General features: G+C 41.6%; 1 protein-coding gene across 1 annotated transcript in view; it reads left to right on the top strand.

Annotated features, from left to right (window-relative positions):
* HERC2 (HECT and RLD domain containing E3 ubiquitin protein ligase 2) overlaps window positions 1–24,506 on the top strand; it is a 230,085-nt gene that overhangs the window by 169,465 nt on the left and 36,114 nt on the right. The window contains exons 66-71 of the mRNA XM_082658482.1: window positions 7,228–7,399; window positions 8,248–8,437; window positions 9,243–9,383; window positions 13,330–13,521; window positions 16,051–16,204; window positions 23,390–23,497. Of these exons, the coding sequence (XP_082514608.1) occupies window positions 7,228–7,399; window positions 8,248–8,437; window positions 9,243–9,383; window positions 13,330–13,521; window positions 16,051–16,204; window positions 23,390–23,497 (957 nt within the window). The remainder of the gene's footprint in view (window positions 1–7,227; window positions 7,400–8,247; window positions 8,438–9,242; window positions 9,384–13,329; window positions 13,522–16,050; window positions 16,205–23,389; window positions 23,498–24,506) is intronic.

Here is a 24,506-nt window from a genome sequence, read left to right as displayed (position 1 = left end):
AATCAGTGATACATTCTGGTGTTCTTCATTCTTTGTGGAGATCCATATTTCCATCTAGCACGATTTTCCTTCTGCTTAAAGGACTTACTTTTTTTTTTTTTTTTTGGTGGTACGCAGGCCTCTCACTTGTTGTGGCCTCTCCTGTTGCGGAGCACAGGCTCCGGACGCGCAGCCTCAGTGGCCATGGCCCACGGGCCCAGCCGCTCCGTGGCATGTGGGATCTTCCCAGACTGGGGCACGAACCCGTGTCCCCTGCATCGGCAGGCGGACTCTCAACCACTGCGCCGCCAGGGAAGCCCAAGGACTTACTTTTTTATGTCTTGTAGCTCAGGTCTGGGGTTCCTCCTTTCAACTTTTTATGTTTGCAGTATATTTTAGCTGGGTATAAAATTTTTGGTTGAAATTGTTTTCATTGAGAATTTGCTGTCATCTTTGTTCTTCTGTACATAACAGCTTTTTTTTTTTTAAGGTTTTCAAAATAACATTTATTTCTTAAAAGTTAACCTGTGCATAATAGGAAACCAAAGAACACAAGAAGCAAAAAACAACGTCATCTATCATCACAAGCAGTTTACCATTTGATGTGTCCTTCTAGGTCTCGTTTGTATATTTAAACAACTAAGCATCCATTTTTATGTAATTAAGATCATACAGTTATGTATCATGCTTTTTCACACATCATGAATATTTACCGTTTCAAAGTCCCAAAGCTATGAGTATTCTGATAACCAAAAATAGACTACACCAACTCAATCTGGAAGGAAAAAAAATGTAATCCTTTCTTGGCGACAAAAACTTCAGAAAAGGCAAAAATGGCAACAGGCCTCTAGATTAAGATATTGGCAGAGTTATGATTAAAATACTACATTCCCTTAATGTTCAATTAAAAAATGAGATATAAAGCAACAGAGTACCCAAAGTATAATGCTCTTAAGAGGATTCATTATCTGATCTAAACTATTAAAGTATTAGCAAGGAGGTATGTTTCCACTGAATTACTTAACAATGTATTCCTATAGTACAGCTAAGAGATGCACACACCATCAATGGTTATCATCAAAATATAAAAAGGAACACATCCACATACTTCCCTCCCTTTTATACTTCCTTCTGCCCCTCTGCTGCCAACCTAATGAACAAGTCCTGGTGTACATTTCTCGGATGGTTTAACAATTCCATGTCCAAGATGCTACTTTTTTACCAATTATAACAAAGATATTTACAAATTGGTTAATTCGCTAGCTCTACTTTTTATCATACATTGTCACCTCAGGACTCCTAAAAAGCCTAGATGTTGCAAAATAATGAATGAACCTTGTCTATAATAAGCATTGGTACTTTACAAAAATGCACATTTAGACCTATGGTTATAACCTAAAACTGTCTTCTAGATATGGAGATATTAGCTAAGAGCCCTTCCCTTCACCCTTCCTCTTACCCCTCCTCCAGCATATCAGCGACTAAGTACGGGACTATATCTAGCTCCAAGAGGTGGATTAATGTAGACGCTCCCAGAAGACACAGCCCTTCCTAAAAACCAACAAAAGGGCATTTATTAAGGGGTTATTTTACTCCCTCTACTTTTAATATACTTTGGGTATTAGGACTTGCTTATTCTTTAATACACAGCAATATTAACTAAAACACACAAGTAGAACAATGGTTAGACAATCTGAACTTGTCTAAAGACTCATGGGCACAGATCCCTTCTCTGTACTTCCTTCCCTGTCCGCTCCCCACCTCCCCACCCAGTGAGTCAGCTTACTCTCCAAGACTCAAGTTTAACAATTTCCACTCCCCCAATACAACCATTCCTGTGAATTAACAGGAAAAAAATACTTTAAAGGTGTTACTTTTAACTCTCTGTTTTCGACATGTTATGCACTTTTACACATCTAGAAAGATTAGATGTTTCAAATACAGATTTAATTTTGTCCACAATGTATACACGTAGTAGCACTGAAGAAACTGCACACAAAGGCTATAGTCACAAAGTGTCTCCTAAACAGGAACACTCTGGCCTAGAAGTCTAGCTTCCCCTTCTCATCTCTGTCAACCCAGTGGACAAGAATAATAAGCATCTGTAATGCTTAGAGGGGATTTTAATAATTTTACTTCTTCCAGTTGTTTTCAGAAGTCTTTCCTATGAATTTTAACACAAAGTGTACACAATGTATTTATCGGCTATTTTTTTCATACACTGGCAACCTCTTTAACATCTAGGAAGACTAGATGTTGTAAATTTGGACCCTCTGTCCTTTATGTACACTATGTACACAGCCAAGTAAAACAAAACGCAGAGACACACCAGGCAATGGTTAGTCTTGGTATAAAGCCCTTTACGCTTTCTTCTCCCTGAACCAGCACAAATAAAATAATGTGTACTGCTCAGAGAGGTGGTTTGATCATTTTGATCACTCCATTTCTAAAAGACAGTATTTCATATGAATTTTAACAAAAGGATATATCTACAAAATATGTTACTTCACTACCTCTACTTTTAACATACGTTGTTCACTTCTAAACATCTAGAAAGAGTAGATGTTTCAATTAAGGACTTAAGTTTGTCCACTATATACACAGTAGTGTTGAATAAACTACGCACATGTAACAATAGTTAGATCTGAAAGTGTCTTCTACATAGGGACATCCTAATCTAGAACACTTCATTTCTCCCAGTACCTCCTTTCTGCCATCCATCCAACATTGGGCAAGTACAGGCACAGGTGTCACTTAGATGTGATTTACAATTTCACTTCCAAAGGCCCTTTTCAGAAGACAGCCTTTCAATGAATTTTAACACAAAGTGTACAAAATGTGTTAGTTTACTAACTCTACTTTTGTCATACATTGGCAACATCTTTAATATCTAGAGACTAGATATTATAAAATTGGGACCCACTGGTCCAGTATATACAAAATATATACAGTAAAGTTAAACAAAATGCATGAAACATATAGAGCAATGGATAAGTTGAAATGTTCTAGTACCTGCTAGCAAAACATCTTTTGCAATCTTCCCTCCCACCTCCCTAAACCCAATGAACAAGCACAGAGTATACTGTTCAGAGAGGAGGTTTAACAATTCCATTTCCAAAGACAGTATTTCCCATCAGTTTTTAAAAGCTATTTACAAGAAGCATTAGTCTACTAAAACTACTTTTAAATACATCAAGCACTTCTAAACATCTAGAAAGAACAGATATTTCATATAAGAACTTACTTGTCCACTATGTACACAGCACTGTTAAATAAAATTGCACACATGTAACAATGGTTATAATCTGAGGTATCTTCTAAATATGACCATTTTGGCCTGAACCATTTCCTCCCTCACTTCCTTCTCTCCACCGCCAATCCCGTGGACAAGTACATGCATATGTAATGCTTAGAGGTGGTTGAACAAATTCATATCCAGAAGTCATTTACAGAGGACAAGCTTTCCTATGAATTTCAATAAAGTATACAAAATGTGCTCATTTTACTACTTTGTCATACACTGGCAACCGCTTTAACGTCTAGAGACTAGATGTTGCAAAACCAGGACTCAATTTGTCCATTATATACACTATATACACAGCAAAACAAAATGAACATACAAAAAATGGTTTTGTCTGACAATGTCCAGGTATGAACACACTAGCATATTACCTTTTGCAATTCTTTCCCTCCCTCCTCCAAACCACTGAACAAGTATAGACAATAGTATACTGCTCAGAGAGGTGGTTTAACATTTAACATTCCCAAAGACAGTACTTCCTGTGAATTTTAGCAAAAAGTTATTTACAAAGTGATATTTTACTACCTCTACATTTAACATACGTTGGGCACTTCTAAACATCTAGATGGACTAGATGTTTCAAATAAGGACTTAATTTGTCCACTATATACAGAGCAGTGCTGAATGAACTGCACACATGTAACAGTTATAATCTGAAACTGTCTTCAAAATACCAGCATTCTAGCCATTCTAAGACCAACCCCCTTCTCTCTCTCCCTCCTCCACCAACCCAGAGGGCTATCATGCTCAAATTTTCAGAAGACAACCTTTCCTAGAAATTTTAACACAAAATGTACAAAATGTATTATTTACTAACTCTATTTTTGTCATACACTGGCAACCTCCTTAACATCTAGAAAGACTAGATGTTGTAAATTAGGACTCATTTGTCCATTATATACACTATATACACAGCAAAGTGAAACCAAATGCAGGAATATAAAAAAGACAATGGTTAATCTTGCCTCACTATAAACACACTGGCACAGAGCTCTTTGCACTTCCTTCTCCTCCCCCCGACCTTGAACCAGTGCACAAACAAACACAGTGAATACTGCGTACTGTTCAAAAAAGTGGTTTGGCCACCCCTCCCCCCCCAAAGCAACATTTCATACGAATTTTAACAAAATGATATTTACAAAATGTCTTTTTACTACCTCTACTTTGAACATATATCAGGCACTTTAGAAGATCTAGTAAGACTAGATATTTCAAAAAAGTACTTACTGTCAACTACACATACAGTAGTAAGGAGTAAAATGCACACACAAAACAATGGTTCTAATACGCAAATGTCTTCTAACTGACCAGTCTGGCACAGAATCTTCTTTTCTTCCTCCTCAACGTCTTCCATTCCATGTCCTCTAACCCACTGAACAAACGTGGTCCTCTGTGGCTCCTGATGTCGCCTCTAGAGGCGGTCAAACAACTCCATTTCGAAAAGTCATTTCCAGAAGACGTTTCTTTTGTACGGTTTTTTTAAAGAAACAAATGGGCATTTACAAGACATGTGACTTTAACTCTATCATACGTCGGCACCCTCTTCACACCTAGAAGGCCTATATGTAGTGAAAAGTTTTCTTTCGAAAGGTTGGGGGGAAAGTTGAGAGCAGCTTTTTCATATTATATACACAGGCCTTCTATAAACGGCCAGTAAGTCTTCCCGAAGGGTGGCGGGCACTTCCTATTGGCGGCACGTGGTACGTGATTCTACCGTTTCTATCTTCCGACATCGAGGTCTTGGTAGAACGATGACCAACCGCCCGATGACCCGCTAACTTTCCACCCGTCGTCGATCGGGGCTCCGCACACCTTCCGGGCCCGTTCAGGCCTTTGTCTGTCGTTGTCCGGACGAGGTGAGGTCTCGTCCAACTGGGGCAGAGAGGTCACCTCAGGTCTCGGATCCGCACGGGCTCCAAGGCCTAAGGGTGGCTGAGCTGGCCTCCACGTAGACCCCCCTTCCCGGGCCCTCGAGGCTCTAACGGCCCTCCTCGGTGTTCCAGTGGCCGTCATTCTTCCTGCCCTGCCACGCCCGACGCCCAAAGGCGCCATGTCTTTGGTGGCCTGCCGGAGGCTTCGCCTAACCCCTGCAGCTTGGGGTCAAGAGACCCGGCGGTGGGCGGGATCTGGGCTCCGAGGGGCCGCCGCCATTAGGTCAAGGAGGTGGGGGTGGGGGAGCAGTTCGTTGCTGCTTCCGGGCTCGGGCACTGCCAGTGGGCGGCTGCGGTGAGGGCTCTGGGGCTCGGCAAGACACAGCCTGAGCCTGTCCCGGGGGCCCCCCAGTTCACCTGCCGACCAGAGGTCGGAGGGCCTGGAGGGCCCCAGGCTAGAAGGCCACGATCCGCTTCTCACCGCGCTCTCTGCCGGAACTCTGTACATAACATCTTTTATCTCAGACTACTCTTAGGATTTTCTCTTTATTTCCATGGTTTTTAATCTTCATGGTTCATGTGCTTGTGGGTCATTGTGCTTCTTGGATCTTTGGGATTCTAATTTTCAACAAATTTGGAAATTTTTCAGTTACTATTGTTCACAAAAAATTTCTTTCCTGTACCTTTCTTTCTCCTCTTTGGGAGGTTTAGTTCTATGTATATTAGGTCTCTTGAAGTTGTTCCACAGATAAATGACATTGTTCATTTTTTAACTTCCTTTTCTGTGTTTCATTTTGGATAGCTTCTATTGCTATGTCTCCAAATTCACTTGTCTTTTCTTCATTTTCTAATGTGCTGTTAATGTTACCAAACTGTTTAAATCTCAGACATCCTAGCTACCTCTCTCGAAATTTGATTTGGGCATTTTTATATCTTTCATGTCTCTGGTTCTCTTTTGAACATATGGAATAGAGATATAAGTGTTTTAACCTGTTTGCTGATTGTAATATCTGTGTTAGTTCTGGATTGTTTAGCTCAATTGATTTTTCTTCTTATTTCGGAATTGAGTGGTATTTTCCTGCCTTTCTGCCCACTGGGTAACTTTTAGTTGGATGCCATACAGTGTGAATTTTAACCTGAATGTTGCTGGAGATTTTTGTGTGTGTATAAATCTTGAGCTTAGGTACAGTTAAGTTACTCTCAAACAGTTTGATCTTTTTGGGTCTTGGTTTTGGATTTGTTAAGTGGATTCAGACCTGATATTAGCCTGGGGCTAATTATTTCCCCACTGAGTATTCTACTCAGTGTCTTGTGAATTATGAGGTCTTCCCATTTGGCGGATGGGAGCAGGCACGAGTTGGGCCCTCCATTTTCTCCCAGCCTCTGTGCTGGGTCTCCAGTCCTTTCATGCAGTTCTTTCCTTGGCTTTGGGCAGTGCCCTTTTATGTAGGCACCCATCAGCTTCTGCTGCATCCTTAGCTGGGTGAGTGAGAGCACCTGCACATCTCCAGGGCACTCTCTGGGCAACTTTCTCCTCTCGTCCTGTCCTGTGAACTTTGGCCACATTGGACTCCCTGTCTCTGAGCTCTACCTCCTCTGCTCGCAGAGACCGCTGAGCTCCACCTGGTTCTCTCCCTCTGCTGAGGCCTGGGAAGTCTCAGGGCAGTGAGCTGGAACATGTGTCCACTAAGACTGTATAGGTGAACATCTTGTCTTCTCACCATTGTTTTGGATTATTTTTTGTTTTACATTTCAATGATAAGTAAATACAGATAGTTATTGTAGTATTTTCAAAGCTTACTTATGTATAGCGTAAATTGTTGTAAGTGTATTTTGCAAAAGTATTTATATCTGTTTGCATTTACAGTGAACCTTTGCTGGAAATAGCTTCTTTAGATAAGTATAGATAATTTTTTTTAAACTCTGAAAGACCATTAATGAAACTAATATTTAATTTGTGAAATAGCAAAATGCAGATTGCAGTGTGTCTTGGAACTAAACTGAAAGGTCAAATGATAGAAACAGAGCAAACTGTGATCTTAACAATTGAACCCAAATTTTATTTTCCTTTTTCAGGTGTGCCTTCTGATGCTGACTCTTCTGCTACCAGTAATAAAGTCAGTGGTGCAAATAATTCTAAACCAAATCGCCCCTCTCTTGCCAAGATTCTCCTGTCATTAGATGGAAATCTGGCCAAACAGCAGGCCTTATCTCATATACTTACAGCACTGCAAATCATGTATGCCAGGTAGGCTCGTTTGCTAACTTTTGAAATCCCACAGCTATGTAAGCTTTGGATTTTTGTAGTTTTTTGATGGAAAATGTTGTGTGTATTGTTTTTAAATACTGTGAGTTCTGGGTCATACACCCTTTGATGGTGAATGATGGTATCTGTGCTTTCTTTAATGGAGGTTGAAATATGAATTAGAAAATCAAGTTAAAGAACATTTTCATTATTTTTTATGGCCAATAAACTTTAAACATATTTTGGGGGATGAGAGGAAGAATCAGTTGTTACTAATATACAGTAATGTTCAAGACACCTGTCATCTCCTTCACTTTTGATAAGGCAGTTTTGGCAGTGCTGTGTTTTCCACCGTTTTGCTGCTGTTTTCTCACAACCTGAATCAGTGCCCCAGCCGTCAGTGTATCATGGTTATGGATCTGATGAATAGAAATTAATACTTACACAGGAACATTAGTTTAGACCAGAGGCTGACTTATCGTTGAGAGGACATTTAGTCCTTGCTGTCTTGTGTGAGGCACCTTTGGTATTTGGCCTTCAGTAAACACAAAATTACCCTCAGACTTGAACAAACCAAGAAGATTTCTCAGGGAAATACAGAGGCTCATATTTATGTTGGCACTTTTTCACCTGTCATCACTGTGGTCATTCAATAAATAAGATCAGGAGTAAGTATTTTAGCTTTTAGCTGATGGATAGTAATAACATTCAGTATTTTTCTAAAACTCTTTTTATACTTATCTTATAAAAATGAGGGGGTCCTTCAATAAGCGCTTGTCCTGCCCCCTGACTCTTCCTTTCTGCAGAGGTGAATGGCAGCTCACTGCAGGTCTGGCTTTCTCTCCTGACAGAGACGCCGTGGTCGGGGCCCTGATGCCAGCTGGCATGGTTGCCCTGGTGGAGTGTCCCTCGTTCTCTTCCTCAGCACCCACTTCTGATGTGTCTGCCATGGCCAGTCCCATGAATGGAGAGGAGTGTGTGCTGGCTGTTGATATTGAAGACAGACTGAGTCCAAATCCATGGCAAGAAAAGAAAGGAGAGGTAAAAATAAATGGTAAAGCAATAAAGCAATATTTGATCAGAAAGGAAAAGGTAGCTAATTTGTATCTAGTAAAGTATGTCATTCTTTCACTTAATTCAGAGTGTTTTTGTGCCTACTGCTGTGATTTTTGGCTTGAATTAGGAAATACTCTGTTTGCAAAAGGAGCCTTGGAACTTCCCTGGTGGTCCAGTGACTAAGACTCCATGCTCCCAATGCACGGGGGCCTGGGTTCGATCCCTGGTCAGGGAACTAGATCCCACACGCATGCTGCAACTAAGAGCTCGCATGACACAACTCGCCTGCCGCAACTAAAAAGATCCTTCATGCGGCGACGAAGATCCCGCGTGCTGCAACTAAGTCTAAGTCCCGGCACAGCCAAATAAATAAATATTTTTTTTAAAAAGGAGCCTTTTTCGTGTGTAGGTGGAAACAGATTATTCTTTTAAAAAGTTGCTAAATGCAAGTGCACAGTTGTTTATCTGAAATTCTGAAACGTGAAAGCTCCAAAAGCTAAAGATTTTTGTAACTTATTTCAGGGAAAAATCCAACTTGAAGAAATGGGAGCTCATTTTAGTTATTTTCATGTGACCTGTTGTGACTATTAATAGGTTCTCCTGGGAATATGAATATGGTTGATTTTGCAGGGCTGTCCCAGAGCCCACTGGAGGTGGTAGCTTGTGGTGTAAGTGCCTTGTTACCTCTATAAAATCTGGTATATTCCAGGTGGCCCAAGGGGTAAGGCTTTTGGAGTTGGATGGGAAGTGTGCCATGTTGCCAAGTTTCTCCTTTTCTTCTTCATTTTAGATCGTCTCTTCTGAGGATGCTGTGACCCCCTCCGCAGTGACCCCATCTGCTTCCTCAGCTTCTTCTCGGCCATTTATCCCAGTAACAGATGACCCAGGAGCTGCCAGCATCATTGCAGAAACCATGACCAAAACCAAAGAGGTCAAGGGGCTTTCTTCTTTAACATTTTATTTTGAAATAATCTTAAATGTACACACAAGTTGCAGAAGTAGTTCATAGAAATAGAACATGGTGTAAGCCTGTGTACTATGTGATATACTCCTAGGTACTGTCTACCTAGGTTCTCCACTTGTTAGTGTTTCTAAACCATTGGCGGGAGCGCTGTAGGGCACAATCCCCAACTCTCCTTAATGTTTCAGTGCATATTTCCTGAGTATCAGGACATTACCATTGATCCAGGATTACTTTCTGTCCATAGACCTATTCAGATTTTGCTCGTTGTACCAGTAGTATCCTTTATAGGTCTAGGACCCAGCCCAGGGTCGAGTGTTGTGTCTTTGGTCTTCAATATGGAACAATCCTTCAGTTCCTGTTTTTGTCAGAAACGCCACAAGAATGATGCAGGGTTCTTTTTAGTGCATCCCATTGGGATGTGTGCATTGTTAATTTGCTGCATTACAGGTGATGTTAATTCTTACTATTTTGTTAAAAGTATCTGCCAGATTTCTCTATTGGAAGTTAATAAAAGTGTGTTAATAAGTATTCATGGGGAGATACTTTGAGACTGTGTTACTACCTTATCCCTTGTCATATTTTCACCTACCAGTTTTTGGTATCTTGATGATTCTAGCTGGATCCATTATTACTGTGGTAGTTGTCATGTGGTGATTTTTCAAATTTCATCATTCCTTTTGGAATGTCACTGTTGCGGTTCTTCTGTAAGGGAGAACTTTCCTTTCTCATCTCATCTGTTTGTCTGTCTATTGGTACAGATTCATGGGATCCTGTTTTACTCAAATAATGACATACATCATTTGACACCCAAATTGCCCCAGACTTGGCCATTGGGAGCCCTTTCCAGCTGGTTTGTCCTTCTGATGTTTCCCCATAACTCTTTGAGCACTTCCTTACTTTCTAACACAATAGAGTGTTCCAAACTTATCTTTCACCTACCCTGCCCTCGCCCTGGAATCAGCCATTTCTCCAAGGAGCGCTGGTTCCTTTTAGTGGATCAGAGAATTTAGAAACAAGATCTGGGAGCTTGGAAAGCTGATTGCTACTGGGTGTCCTTGGTTTAGGCCCTCTCAGCAAACAGACACACACACCCACAAGCATTTATTTCTCCTTTGGCATCTTATCTATATAATGAAAACCATGAGTGGTTCAAACGAATACTTTAGTTTTCAGTCCAACACCACAGGGTTTATTCTTACTCTCTTTCTATATTTTAGGTATATAATCCTTTTATATGTTGTTGGATTGCTTTGCTATTTTGCACCTATATCTTCTCCTGATTTGGGTTAAAGCGTAACACTGGTCTCCTGGAATGAGTTGGGCTGTGTTCCTTCCTCTTCTGTTTTTTAGAAGAGTTTGTGAAGGTTTGGTATTAATTCTTTAAATATTTGGTAGAATTTTCTCTGTTCTAACATGTTCTGATTATTCTTATATTTCCTTGTTTCCTGGCACAACACAAAATTCTAGGTTTAACAAGATGTTTTATATTCCAGCACAGAAATCAGATGTTTCTCCAAGAGGTCTTGGTTCTTTTTAGTGGAGAATGGTACTTAGAAGCCAAGATCTGGGCCTTCATGTGCTCACTGCTCTTGAGGGGGCAGCTGTTCACAACCGCTGTTCCTGGGCAGAGCTAGGAAATAAGCGTGTGTGCGCGTGTGTGTGCGTGTGTGCGCATCCATGCAATAAGTTATACACATTAATATTTATTTTGTTATATATCTACATATAGTGAAACCGCAGCAATACCGTCAATTCTAGTAACTGCACAGGATTCATTCTACTTTCCTCCCTTTCTGTGTTGGAAACTCTCTTCTCTGAAAGGGAGAAACCTGGCTCCTGTTAGTGACTGTTTAATAACTTGCCCTTAGGTAGCCACCCTCCCATTTTCGCTGTCGTTCCTCTCCCACACGGACACCCCCCGTCGCCTGCACAGCTTCTGGCACGCAGAACCAGCCTGCCCTCGGCAGGGATAACCTCTCACCCTGCTTGACCTGTGACCTCCCCCACCCCTGCACCCAGTGCCGCTGGCCCAGAGCAGGGACATCTTCCCCTTGGCTCTAACACGCGGCGCCCCAACATGGATGCCCTCCCGAGCCCGCCGGGTGCCCCCATGCCAGGCCATCGCGCCTGCTCCCACCCTCTTCCCTGCCGGCCGACCCTGGGAACAGACACACGTTGTTGTCAGTTACATCTGGAACTCTGGATTTATATTATGCTCTTACTGCTGATGAAAATATGTCCTATGGAAAATCGTCATAACCATCTGTGGTGATGAGGAAATTGCTATTTATAAATTAGGTGTCTGGACTCAACTTCTGATATTTGGCAGTCTCCTAGGGTGAGGGTTTAATGCAGAAATTAATCTGAATTATGCAAAATTTTTGCTTTTAGCTAGAAGAGGGATGGTATAATTTCTTTCTAACCAACTTATTTATGAGACATAGGTATTATCCAGAGTATAGCCCTTAATTCCTATCATTTCAGTTTTGGTTTGATTCATAAATAATGGCAAAGTAATTTTCATGTTAGTTTTGGGCTTATTCAAGGATAGGCAGCTAGTGATTTTATTTTTTTAGCACTTCCTTTGGACTTGTCCTCTATATTTTTTTTAAACCCCCCACCAAAAAAATGTTGGATCCTGCTTCAAATAAGACCAAAGATGTTATATATGATTAATATATTCCACTGGATGCTTTCGCTGGTCTTCAGTGAGTGAGATTCTGGAATGTCATCGTTTCCGATGAATTTCACTTACTGATTCCCTAAGTGTTCATTCGGAGGTAGGAGCAGGGTCTATTTCTTTAAAGGGAGAAACCATGCTCCTGCCCGAGAGAGCTATGGCTTCCAGGGCCAACTTGAGCATTGATGGACTTTGCGCATTGGATACGTCACATTGCCCTTAAGGTTCCTAAGTGGGGCTTGTGCTTCCCCTGGCTCATTTCTGTTTCTGAAAAGCATTGGCACTGGTTTCACTGAAATCCAGAAGGCAAGAGAGAAGAGAAGAGGAACTTGTGGCACCTTGTTCTTCTCCTGGAGAGCTGGACTCTGCTTGGGGAATGGGAAGGGCCCGGCTGCTCCCCTGTTCAGCACAGGTCTCAGTGTTGCTCAGAAGCTGGGGGATTTCCCAGCTCTGATGGCTCCCTGTTCCCCCCTGTAAGCTGGACCCTACTGCCAGCCCCCAAGAGGCTCCTTTGTGGTGGGCGGCAGGCTGTGGGGTGGCTCTCCTGGGGGGGCACCCCCACCCTCATGTGGGGTTGGGGGTGTCAGTGATGCTGCCACAGGCAAACAAGCATCTCCTTTCCTCTGCTAATGTGGAAAGAGAGGTAAATGATCGCAGGTGTGGTTTGTTTTATCTGACATACTGTGAATGGGAGGTGCAAGGGGAATGTTGAGAAGACACTTACTTTGTATATTTTCTTTTTAAAAGAACGTAAGGGGCAAGAGATTATGGACAATGTGTTACATGCCAATAAGTCCATTAAATAAGATTCTAAGAAAGAATTATGGAGAGGATCTAGACAAAATATGTAAAAGCATAGTGTACAAATTTAGTTGATAGAAAACTCCCAAACATACCCTATGGGGGTAATTTTACATGGTGTGATTTCATTCCAAGTCTCCCCTTGTAACGTACCTCTGTTATGAACTTGGTCACAGTATAAATTGTCATTTCTTTATAGTTTAGGCATTCCTTTTGACAGCCATTGGTAATTTGTGAAATAGGTAATCGATCTTGAAAGCATAGTGCAGGGCGGTGGAGATTTTAGGGGCTTGTCATTTCTTAATCTAGTATTTCATGGTCTTAAATTCTCAGAAAGTCCCTTATTCATTATTGGTAATCATGTATCCTTTGAGTTTATGACTGTTTACCTCTTAACATATCATTCCTCATTTTAATTGTTTGACTTTTTAGGATGTTGAAAGCCAAAATAAAGCGTCAGGCCCGGAACTTCAGTCCTTGGATGAGTTCACCAGCCTGTTGGTTGTGGACGACACGCGCGTCATGGTGGACCTGCTCAAGCTCTCTGTGTGTGGCCGGGCTGGGGACAAGGGCAAGGATGTGCTTTCGGCTGTGCTGTCTGGCATGGGCGCTGCCTACCCACAGGTGAGCTGCAGGCGGGTGGGCGGGCTGATGCTGTCTCGTGCTTGAAGGGCTCCTGCTAAAGTTGAGTCCCTTCTCTGTCATCTGTGCTGCAGTTGCTCCCCAGTTTGCCTTTTGATGTAATTTTGATATTTTAGAATTTTAGAATTTAGAAATTTCTAGTTTTTACGAAGTCAGATCTGCCAGTTTTTTCATTTATGGCTTTTGGATTTTGTATTATACCGAAAATATGCTACCAGCATGACATTGTTTAAAAAACTCTCTCACGTTTCTTCTAATCATTTTTACGTTTTCATCTGTTATTATATTTACCTTTTTGAACTACCTGGGATTTATCGTGATGTAAGGGATAAAGTGAGGATTCAACTTTACTTCCTCCTAGATGGCGAACATGTTGCCCCAACATCATTGATTGAATAAATCCATCTTTTCCCTAGTGATTTGAAGAGCACTTTTTATCATATTCTAAACTTTTATGGACTTTTTTCTATTCCATTAATCTAGTTTCTGTGCTCCAATACCACAGTATTTTAAGTATCAACTATTTAAAATAGATTTTAATATTTGGTAGTACTGGGTCCTGTGGGACTTTCTGCCGTGGTGATGTTCTGTACCCGAGCCATCCAGTGTAGTAGCCACCAGCCATATGTAGCTACTGAGTACTTGAAATGTAGCTAGTGCACCTGAGGCACTGAAGTTTTCATTTTATTTAACTTTAATTAATTTAAATCTGAACAGCCACATGTGGCTAGTCTAGGGTGTAAAGTCAGTATCATATCAATATATCTTAAAAGTAGAATTGGTTAGGCCTGAAGTCCTTGGGCTTCCTTAAGGACCCTTATTTATCAGCAGCCTTGCTCTGCCTTTTCAGAACTGGCTGTGTCAGGGAGTCTGATGCCATGTGCCCTGTGCAGATGGGTCATCTGTGTTTTTCCAAGTTCCATATTACCACCACCAAAACCATAAAGTACTTAAGTATGGTCAAGTGGTCTTGAAATCATAGTAAATGGTTTGGTAGGTATTTTAGGGGCTTGTTAATTTCTTAATTGTATTCAGGAAGAACTAAAAGTTATAGGTTTCCTACTTTGTAGTTTTTTGAGGCAAGTTACTTGGCATAATTCTGAGAGATTAAATCAAGGTGAATTGCCGTAAGCAAAATATTAATGTTTTCACATGTTTAATGTATTTGTGCAAGGAAAGGATGGAATGAGAACATGGATTTAAAGTAATAATACCCAGCATTTCTTGTACACATTACCTGCCAGGCCTGGTTCTTGGTGCATTCTCTCAGTACGGAGCACAGACTTTCCCTTTGTTCACAGATAAGCACACTGAGGCTCTCAGAGGTCATTACTGCCTCAAAGACACTCAGGTTGCTGGTGGGTGGGAGAAATGGTGGTGGACTCTTGAGTGTTCTGAGGACAGAACCGCAGCTGTGACCGCTCTGTCACCCTCGCCTCAGAGCTTATTGACCTCTCCTGGGGGACTGACTGGCTTTGCAGAGGAAGGTTCTGAAGCCCAGAAGAGCCCTAGTGGGCTGTGCATTAGAAGTTTGATGATGTCAGCATCTCAGATTCAAGGGGAGACAGAAACAAAGGTGGGGATTGTCTTCAAACTTTCCTGGCCAGTGGCAAGATGCTACTCCTATGTCCTACTCTGACCTGATATGTGGGACTGTTTAAGGAAAAAAGAGAAACTTTTGAATTTATAATGATAACACCTAAATGACAGTGATCTTAGTTTGTCATTAATAAAGCTGTTTGCTAAGCTAATCTGTTTATTATCTAAGTATGAGGAAAAATAGATAAAAACAATCATTTCTGAAAAGTACAGAATAGATTCATTATTTTTCTCTAAATTAAAAATATTTGGAGGTTAATATGTTATTACTGTAATAGCATATTCTTGTTTGTTTTTAAAAATAGCAGTCAAGGAGTTTACAATCACCAGTATTGACCATTTAAATGGTGTGAATCACTAAAATTTTCAAATGAAATTGGAACATTATGGATTGTTGGGAGAATGTGGTATGGAGGCTGACCCTAGACGTCTTGGGTCAAGAGACACCCCCAGTTGTCTTCATATTTGTAGCCCTCATTTCAGATGCCGTCTGCTGCTGTTCAACCTGGACAGCTTGGTCGTTCCTCTCCATTCCTGCTTCCCTCCTGCTTGGCCCCTCAGTGCCTTCTAGGATCTTGGTCCTTTTTATACCTTCTGCTCCTTCGCTTGATCGTTTTGTTCCTGGGGCAGAAGAAATCTTGTCTTGATGTAAAGAGAAACTGTTGTAATCACAGGCATTTCATTTCATCAATTGCCATGTACTGGGTGTTTTGGGTGTGTCAGGCACCTCCTGGCTGCTACCTCTGCGAGCTCTGTGCTGTCTTGATTTTCTAGATGAGGAAACTGAGCCCTAATTTGAACTAGATTTCTCAAACTCCCAAGGCCTCCACTCTGCCCCCGTCCCTATGGAAAGATCTGAATTGGGCAGGCATCCTGACGTCCTTCTGCTTTGTACCCCACTTCCTCCTGCAGGTGGCAGATATGTTGTTGGAGCTCTGTGTCACCGAGTTGGAGGATGTAGCCACAGACTCACAGAGTGGCCGCCTGTCCTCGCAGCCCGTGGTGGTGGAGAGTAGCCATCCCTACACTGATGACACTTCCTCCAGCGGTACAGTGAAGATACCAGGTACTCAGGGCTGGCCCCAGGGAGGAAATGGGGCGTCCCTGCCTGTAGAACAGCTTCATTTCTGCAGTTGCATCAGTAGAAGCAGCCGTCATTGTTTTATAGAAAAGAAGCTACGGAATTGCTTTAGAATCACTTTTCCCACCTTTTCTAGAAAAACGACCCCCCCCCCCGAAATAAAGCATGATAAAGAAAACCACGCAAAGTAAATGTTTAGCTTAATGCTTATTAGATGGATGCCTTAGTCACCAAAACTCAGGTCTAGAGTTTTTGTGCCCGTCCACAGAAGCCCTCCTTGTGTCCCCTGAAGTAACACAGTCCTGGTTTGTGTTTCTGGACAGTTTCTATTACCCAAGCGTGCATTGTCATCTTACCTCTCTTAATTAATAATTTCCATCTTTTAAGTTTCTTTTGACCTACAGTTTTTTCCTTTTTTCTCAACAATTCACCTATGGAGGAACCTGGGCCTTTGACCTGCACACTCCTGCTGCACTTCCACCTGCTCCCCAGCCCCGTCTTTCTGCAGATTTCCCCTGATTCAGAGGCCCAATTAGTTCAGCCTTTGGCGAGACCATTGGTATTTGTGATCCAGCATCTGGAAGCACCTGCTATCTGCTTGTCTTTCCTTTCGTGATGGCAGCCGCTACTGATGCTCATTGCCTGAGGCCATTAAATCCATTAGAGGTTGCAAAATGGTGCTATTCTAATCGTTCCATTGCTTTCTTATTTATTTGCTAGAATACTCTATATAGGGACATTTCCTCTCTTTTGGTTGGTTGTTTGCGTAAGAAAGGCAGGATAAAAGCTTGATTCTTTTCTTCTGTTTACATTTTCAAGAGAATGAACTGGTTACCTATCATTCTTTGAAGGTGACCAGTTCTTTTTTCTTTCTTTTCTTGGCTGCACCTCGCAGCTCATGGGATCTTTGTTCCCCTACCAGGGATTGAACCCAGGCCCACGGCAGTGAAATCGCCAAGTCCTAACCACTGGACAGCCAGGGAATTACCTATTTTTTCTTTTATGTCATTATGAACTCATGGTTTTAAACATATATGATGGGCTTTAATCCATTGTGACTATTATCCTACAGAAGCTCAGATTATCCCATCTCTAGACATCAGGAACCTCTTCAGTTTGGCTCTTGCAGTGACTCCCATATAGTCTGATATGACAGGATGCTTTAGGCTTGTCATGTAGTTTCTCCCCTCCACCTGGAATCTGCCCTGGTATCTTTTAGTGGAGATAGCATTTCAGATCACTGGGCTATCATTGTTTCTAGATTTTTTCAGTGGACAGAGATAGGATGAATGAGTGGACAGTCAGACAGACTGACTGACTGACTTTCTTTTGAGTTCATAATGATATGATAGAGCCAAATTCAGAGCTACAAGGTTTCTACTTTTAACCTCTTCTCTTATGTCAGTGTTTCTTTTGTTCCATACCCAAAATCCTGGTTCTAAGACACGGGATGATAGAATTAGAATATCTCATAATTACTTATTTGCTTTATCCCACACTACATGCACAGAAGACTAAGGATACAATTCTAATACTACCAAACATGCACATAGTTACTGAAAATATTTAACAAAATTTTTTTCTTGCTCTCTTCATTGTTGTAACTTTATTTAAATGATTATACTGTATATCCCAGAGCATAATAGCTGTTACATACTCTACTTCCTTCCTTTTAATTTGCATTTAGTTTTAGTTGTCTCCTTCCTTATTGTGATTGTCTGAAGCTCATTCTCTTATCAGTTCCTCATCAGGGCTCAGAGGACGGCAGTCCCGACTGAGGTCAGCTTGTTCTAAGAGTTTGTGCCCAAATTTGAAAGTTAGCTTTTTTGGATAGCATGTTTTTCTCCTGTGAAAGTGGGAAAATACTAATCTGTTCCCCCGCCCCTTATAAATTGTGCTTTCTTTCCATAATTTTACTAGAATATGTTTTCATATTGGTTGTTACAAGGCGATATTCTCAGATAAGGGGTTGTGCCCCTTTAAAGTGTAGTTTCAGGTCTTGTCTTTCAAGACAGTTTTTTTGCATTACAGTTTGTAGTATTTGTTTGTATCCTAGCTTCAGTTTTCTTTTTCATGAATATGTGGTCGTTTTCTTGTGTTGGATGCCGTGTAGAGCCAGGGGTGGGGGTGGGGGTGGGGTCCCCCGGGCTGAGGCCTGTTAGGAACTGCGCACAGCAGGTGAGTGGTGGGTGAGCAAGCGAAACTTCATCTGCTGGGAACCATCACCCCCAACCCCGGCCATGGAAGAATTGTCTTCCACGAAACCAGTCCCTGGTGCAAAAAGGTTGGGGACCGCTGTTTTAGAGTCAGTGTTGGCTACTCCCTCTCAAGTGCTTCTTTTTTCTTTTTTTTTAAAACAGTTTTGGAGGAACAGTTTAATTAATTAATTTATGTCTGCGTTGGGTCTTCGTTGCTGCGCGTGTGCTTTCTCTAGTCGTGGCGAGCGGGGGACTACTCTTCGTTGCGGTGTACAGCCTTTTCATTATGGTGGCTTCTCTTGTTGTAAAGCATGGGCTCTAGGTGGGTGGGCTTCAATAGTTGCAACACCCAGGCTCAGTAGTTGTGGCTCGCGGGCTCTAGAGTGCAGGCTCAGTAGTTGTTGTGCACGGGCTTAGTTACTCCATGGCACGTGGGATCTTCCTGGACCAGGGCTCAAACCGTGTTCCCTGTGTTGGCAGGCAGATTCTTAACCACTGCACCACCAGGGAAGTCCCTCAAGTGCCTTTTATCTCTTCTTTTTTCCCCTTTTGTCCTTCTGTTTGTTTCAAAGCATTATTCGTTGTGTTTATTTGCTCCTGTGCTCTTTCTAGTTTAATTTTCATTTCTGAATTTAAAAAAAAAATTCTTTACCCTATTTTCTCATTTAGTGTTTTGGTTGTCCTAATTCTAATTTATGTTGTTCTTTCATATCTTGTATCATTTTCCTAATTTCTTTTAGCTTGGTTTGAAATAATAGATTTTAATTTTCATGTGTTTTGTGGGTACATCTTTCTGGCTTGCTTTCATTGTCTGTAGGAAAATGTTATTATGTTCTTATTCTCTCTTTTATAATGATAACTTTTTATTGCATTTGGCCTTGATACATTTTTTAAATTAATTTTTATTGGAGTAGTTGCTTTACAGCAATGTGTTAGTTTCTACTGTACTACAAAATGGATCAGCTATACATATACATATATCCCCTCTTTCTTGGATTTCTGACCTTGATACTTTTATCCGGATCATTTTTATGTGAAACTAGTACTCTTAAACTTTTGGAATGAGATGGCATTCAGAAAAGCTTCTTTAACTTTGAGCTCTTACTCTTTCATAGAAATTTACAAAACAAAAGATAATTCCACTCAGCGGTTGCCTAAGACAAAAATCTGGTATCCCTCTTCCTCTTTTCTGTTTCTCTCTTTACTTCATAACCAGTCTACCAGTCAAGTCCTATCATTTCTACTTTAAAAATATATTCCAAATTAGGTCATTTATCACCAACTCCAGATCATTCTGGGTCCAACCATCTAGTCTCACCTGGTTTATTATACTAGATGTCATATACTAGTATAATATGCATGTTCTGCTTCTACTTCTCACCTTCTACTTCTCACCTACTTGTCCCCCAGAATCAACTCCTTACGTGGCATCTAGAGAGAGTCTCTTAAACGAGTCAGAACATACTGCTACTCTGCTTAAAACCCACCAGTACACCCCTGTAACCTTAAAATAGGATGTAAACCCTTGATGGTGGCCTGTGCAACTTTACATGAGCCCTGTTCACCTCTCCAACAACATTCTCTTCCTCTCTACCCGTCTCTCTCTCCTGTCCCCTCCACGTCATCTTCTTTGCTGGTCCTTAAATATGTTTTTCTCTTGTGAAAGTGGGAAAATGATAATCTATTTTCCCCCCTTATAAATCGTGCTTTCTTTCTGTAATTTTACTAAGAATATGTTTTCATATTGGTTGTTATAGGCGATATTCTCAGATAAGGAGTTGCGCCCCTTTAAAATGTAGTTTCAGGTCTTGTCGTTCAAGACAGTTTTTTTGCATTATAGTTTGTAGTATTTCTTTGCATCCTTGCTTCGGTTTTCTTTTTCATGGGTATGAAAAGGCAGATGGCAAGTACAAAGCAAGACAAATGGCCTAAACCTGGAACATATTTAAGGACCATCCTTACAGTCTTTGCCTTTTGATTGAGATGCTTAGGCCATTCATATCTAATGTAATTATAGATGTGGTTGGATTTACATCTGGATTAGGAAGACAGTTAGTTATAGACAATGTGGTTGGATTTACATCTGCCATTTCGCTGTGTGTGTTCTCTGTGTCTTGTGTCCTTTTTTGTTCCTCCTTCAGTGCTTGGTTTTATATTAAACAAAATTTTCTTTAGTGTACCATTTAAATTCCTCTGTTGATTTTAAACCACTTTTATTGGTGTTTGCTCTGAGGATTAAAATACATAATTTATCACAGTCTAGGTCAGGTTAATGTTTTAGTTCTGGTAAAATGCAGCAACTTTGCTTCATTATAGTTCTATTTCCTCTTCCTTCATTTTTGCTGTTAGTGTTGTATATACTGTATCTGTATATGTTGCAGACCTGTACAACATATTTGTAACTATATGTATTACAAATATATGTATGTGATTTAATAATTATCGCATTGTGCCAGGGATTGGCCAACTTTCATATGTCACAAAATATTATTTTGAATTTTTTCCAACTATTAAAAAATGTACAGACTGTTCTTAGCTCACAAGCTATGTAAAAATGGTGAGTGGGACAAATTTCTCCAGTGGACTGTAGTTTCCTAAGCTCTCCCTTATACAGTCTTTCACCTTGTAAAAATATTAAGAAAAGGAGAAAAAAAACCTTATTTCTCAATCCATGTCTTTCCCATTTTTAGTGCTCTTTATTTCTTCCTGTGGATTCAAGTTACTATCCAGTATCATTTTATTTCAGCCTGAAATACTTTAAGTGGTTTTTCTAAATCATGTCTGCTGGCAGTGGATTCTCTCAGTATGTGTGTATTTGAGAATGTTTTTATTTTGCCTTCGCTTTTGAAGGATAGTTTTGCTGGAGATAGAATTCTTAGTTGATAGGCATTTTTCTCTCATATCACTTTAAATTTGGCATCCCACTGGCTTCTTGTGTTCATTGTTTCTCAAGAGAAGTCAGAGTTAACTGTATTTTGTACCCCTATATGTTATGTGTCTTTTGCTCTTGCTTTCCTGATTTTCTCCATGTCTTTAGTTTTCAACAGTTTCAGTATAATGTGTCTGGGTGGGGATCTCTTTGTGTTTTCCTACTTGGGGTTATTAATTTTTGGAACTGTGGATTAATGTTTTTCATCAGACTGGAGATTTGGGGCTATCTCTGTTCAAGTACTTTTTCTGCCCCCCGTTAACCTCTTCCCTCTTTTTTGGGGGGGTTGGAATTCCCATTATGCATATGTTTGTATGCTTGATGTTGTCTCCCAGGTTTATGAGACTTTATTTATCTTCAATCTTTTTTCTTCTGTTCTCCAGTTAGAGTAATAGAAATTACACAGTCTTCAAGTTGTATAATGATTCTTTTTTTCTGCCATTTCAAATCTGCTGTTTTGTCCAGCTGGTGAATGTTTCATTTCAGTCATTGTACTTTTTCCACCCCCAGAATTCCTCTTAGTACTTTTTTCTTCGAGTCATTGTTATCATCTTTTCCTTTGTGATCATGTTTTCTCTGGTTTTCTTGAACTCTTTGAACATATTTATTACAGCTGCTTTGAAGTTGTTGTCTACTCAGTTCAGCATCTGGCCATCGGGGTCAGTTTCTGTTGCCTGATTTTCTTCCTGAGTATGGCTCAAACTTTTCAGTGTTTTTGCATATCCCATTATTTTTTATTGAAAACTGGACATTTAGATTGTATTGTGTCACCTGGATTCTGACTTTTTTTTAAGATTTGTAATTGTCACTGGGTTTCTTTGGTGGTTTTGTGTTTGTTTTGTAACATGCCTGGAATTACTCTCTGAAATCTCTCCCCCACATCATATGTCCACTGGGATCCCTGCTCACTTTTCTATTTTGATTTTTGTTTTCTAGCCTGACTTCTAGGGTTTGCTCTATGTCTGCTTGGTTTGGCGCTCAAGCCTGCTGAGTTCCCTTCTGCGGGTGGATCTCTGTGTGGGTGGGAGCAAGGAGGGCATGGAAGTCAGTGTTTTGGCAGTCTTCCCTGTGCGTGTGTGTGCGCCCAGCTCTTTCCGTTTTCCTGAGTACACGTGCCTCGCGTCATCCAGGCCTCAATGACGTCCTCATTGAGCGCTTCTTTGCTCTCTGACTTCCAGGATCTTCCTGTTAGAGTTCTGGCTAGTTCTCAGGTCTGGCACCCCCCAGCCACACCCCTGTCCCCGGGCCAGCAAAGATGCAAGTTTTTCTGTGTGTCCTCAGTTGCCCTCCCTACTCTCTGACTTCCAGAATCTCTGCCCGGGCACTTCCCCTGCTCTACACAGTGAGCAAAAAGCCCCAGGAGGTAGAGTCCCACCCTGGTAGAGCTGTGCCCCAGCTTGCGTAGAGCAGCCCCAGGCGAGGACACCACAGGCTCTCACTCTCCCTACCCAAGTTTGGCAGGTTTTTCCATAAATAATCACTTCTCAATTTGTTGCTTGCCGTTAATTGATTTGAAGAGCCCTGGAATCACTGTTTTTTTTTTTTTTTTTATCATTTTGAGTGGTTTTATAGTTATTTTGCCACCCTCTTCCCTCCACCATAACCCAGTCCTACCCTTTACTGATTCTTTTGTAAGCTAATTTGTCCCAGAGAAGACTCTAGATCTAATGCTAAATGCTTGATGCATGTGATTTTATATGGCTTTTTAAATATGGGGGTGGGCGGGATAATAAAGCGTGGTCTCACAGCTGGGGCTGCAGCATGAAAATGTGCCCAGAAGTGAGACCACAAAACCAGTTGGCCAAGTGAGAATGTCTTCTGGCGTTTCCATCCCAGGTGAATTCTTTTGTGGGAGGCAGGGTGGGAGAGAGGGGTGCTCAGTCTTAGGTTCTTATTTTTTGAGGTTAGTTCTTCCTGAGTTTTGCTTTTCATTAGCTGTTACACATCATTTTAGTCTCACTGCTTCTGTGTGGCTTTTGGCCTTGTCTGTGGTATGTTGAGTGGGAGTTGTTACTTTGTGTTTTGTGCTCGCTTGTCCTCCAGGCGCAGAAGGACTCAGGGTGGAGTTTGACCGGCAGTGCTCCACAGAGAGGCGCCACGACCCTCTCACAGTCATGGACGGCGTCAACAGGATTGTCTCCGTGCGGTCAGGTGGGAAGCCAGTTGAGCTTGCTTTGTAGAATGGAACCATTAGCATTACTAAACAGAACATTACTACTGCTTCGTTCTCATGTAAGACTTAAGGAAGGGACCATAAGTGATCCAGCTGCAAAATACAGTAGGTTTTATCTGCCTCTTCCCAGTACTTTCAGTAAGATAATTATTCAAGTGATGTTTGCCCCTAACCACTGACGGGTGGGATTACTGGGTGACTAGTGTGAGCACGGGTCCTTGTTGGGAGCACAGGCCGCCTGGGGCCCAGTCTCAGCCAGTCAGTGGAGACGGTGCTGTAAGGTGTGTGGTAGTGCCGGGCTCGTGCCAGGTAAATGTTGACATACTACAAGGCTTTAAAGGCTTTTGGGTTTTAATTGATTGCAGTGAGGACTTGGGTTGCACACGGAGGAAGTGTTCTGTGCGTGTGGTAGACAGCACTGGAGTGGGTGAGAGGTGTCTCCTTTGGGCCTCTCTCTGCTCTGCTGATGTGCTTCAGGAGGTTGAGCGACCTCATGCTCAACATGAGGCTGAGCAAGAGCAGATCACTCTGTCTAGGGGCTTGTTAACACGCTCTTCACTGGGCTTTTTAGAATCATCAGTGCGGGTGTGTGTGTGTGGGGGTGTGTGTGTGTGTGTGTGTGCGCGCGCGTGCACACGTAGATCTCTTCAGACTTCTTTATCCTTCACCTGGAGCAAGGGTCAGCAGACGTTTCCTGACATAACTACTCCCCTCTGCCTTTGTAGTGAAGGCAGCCACAGACCGAATGTAAACGATGGGCCTGGCTGTGACCCAGTAGAATTTTACTCACAAAACGTTACTTCGGATGAAGTGGTGTCACAGATGAGTGTGGATTTTTTTCTGGCAGTTTGACAAATGTCGATATAGTTTTCAGTGTTGTGAGATGTTCCCCCCGGTTTCTATGCTTCCGACAAGATTCCCTCCAGGCTGCCGCCACGCCACTGACCGACGGCACTTCGAAGTAGAAGCCTGGCTGGGGTAGCACCC

This window comes from Grampus griseus (genome assembly GCF_964374135.1).
Source record: "Grampus griseus genome assembly, chromosome: 7".
Taxonomy (NCBI): domain Eukaryota; kingdom Metazoa; phylum Chordata; class Mammalia; order Artiodactyla; family Delphinidae; genus Grampus; species Grampus griseus.
This window is presented reverse-complemented; position numbering and strand designations above follow the sequence as displayed.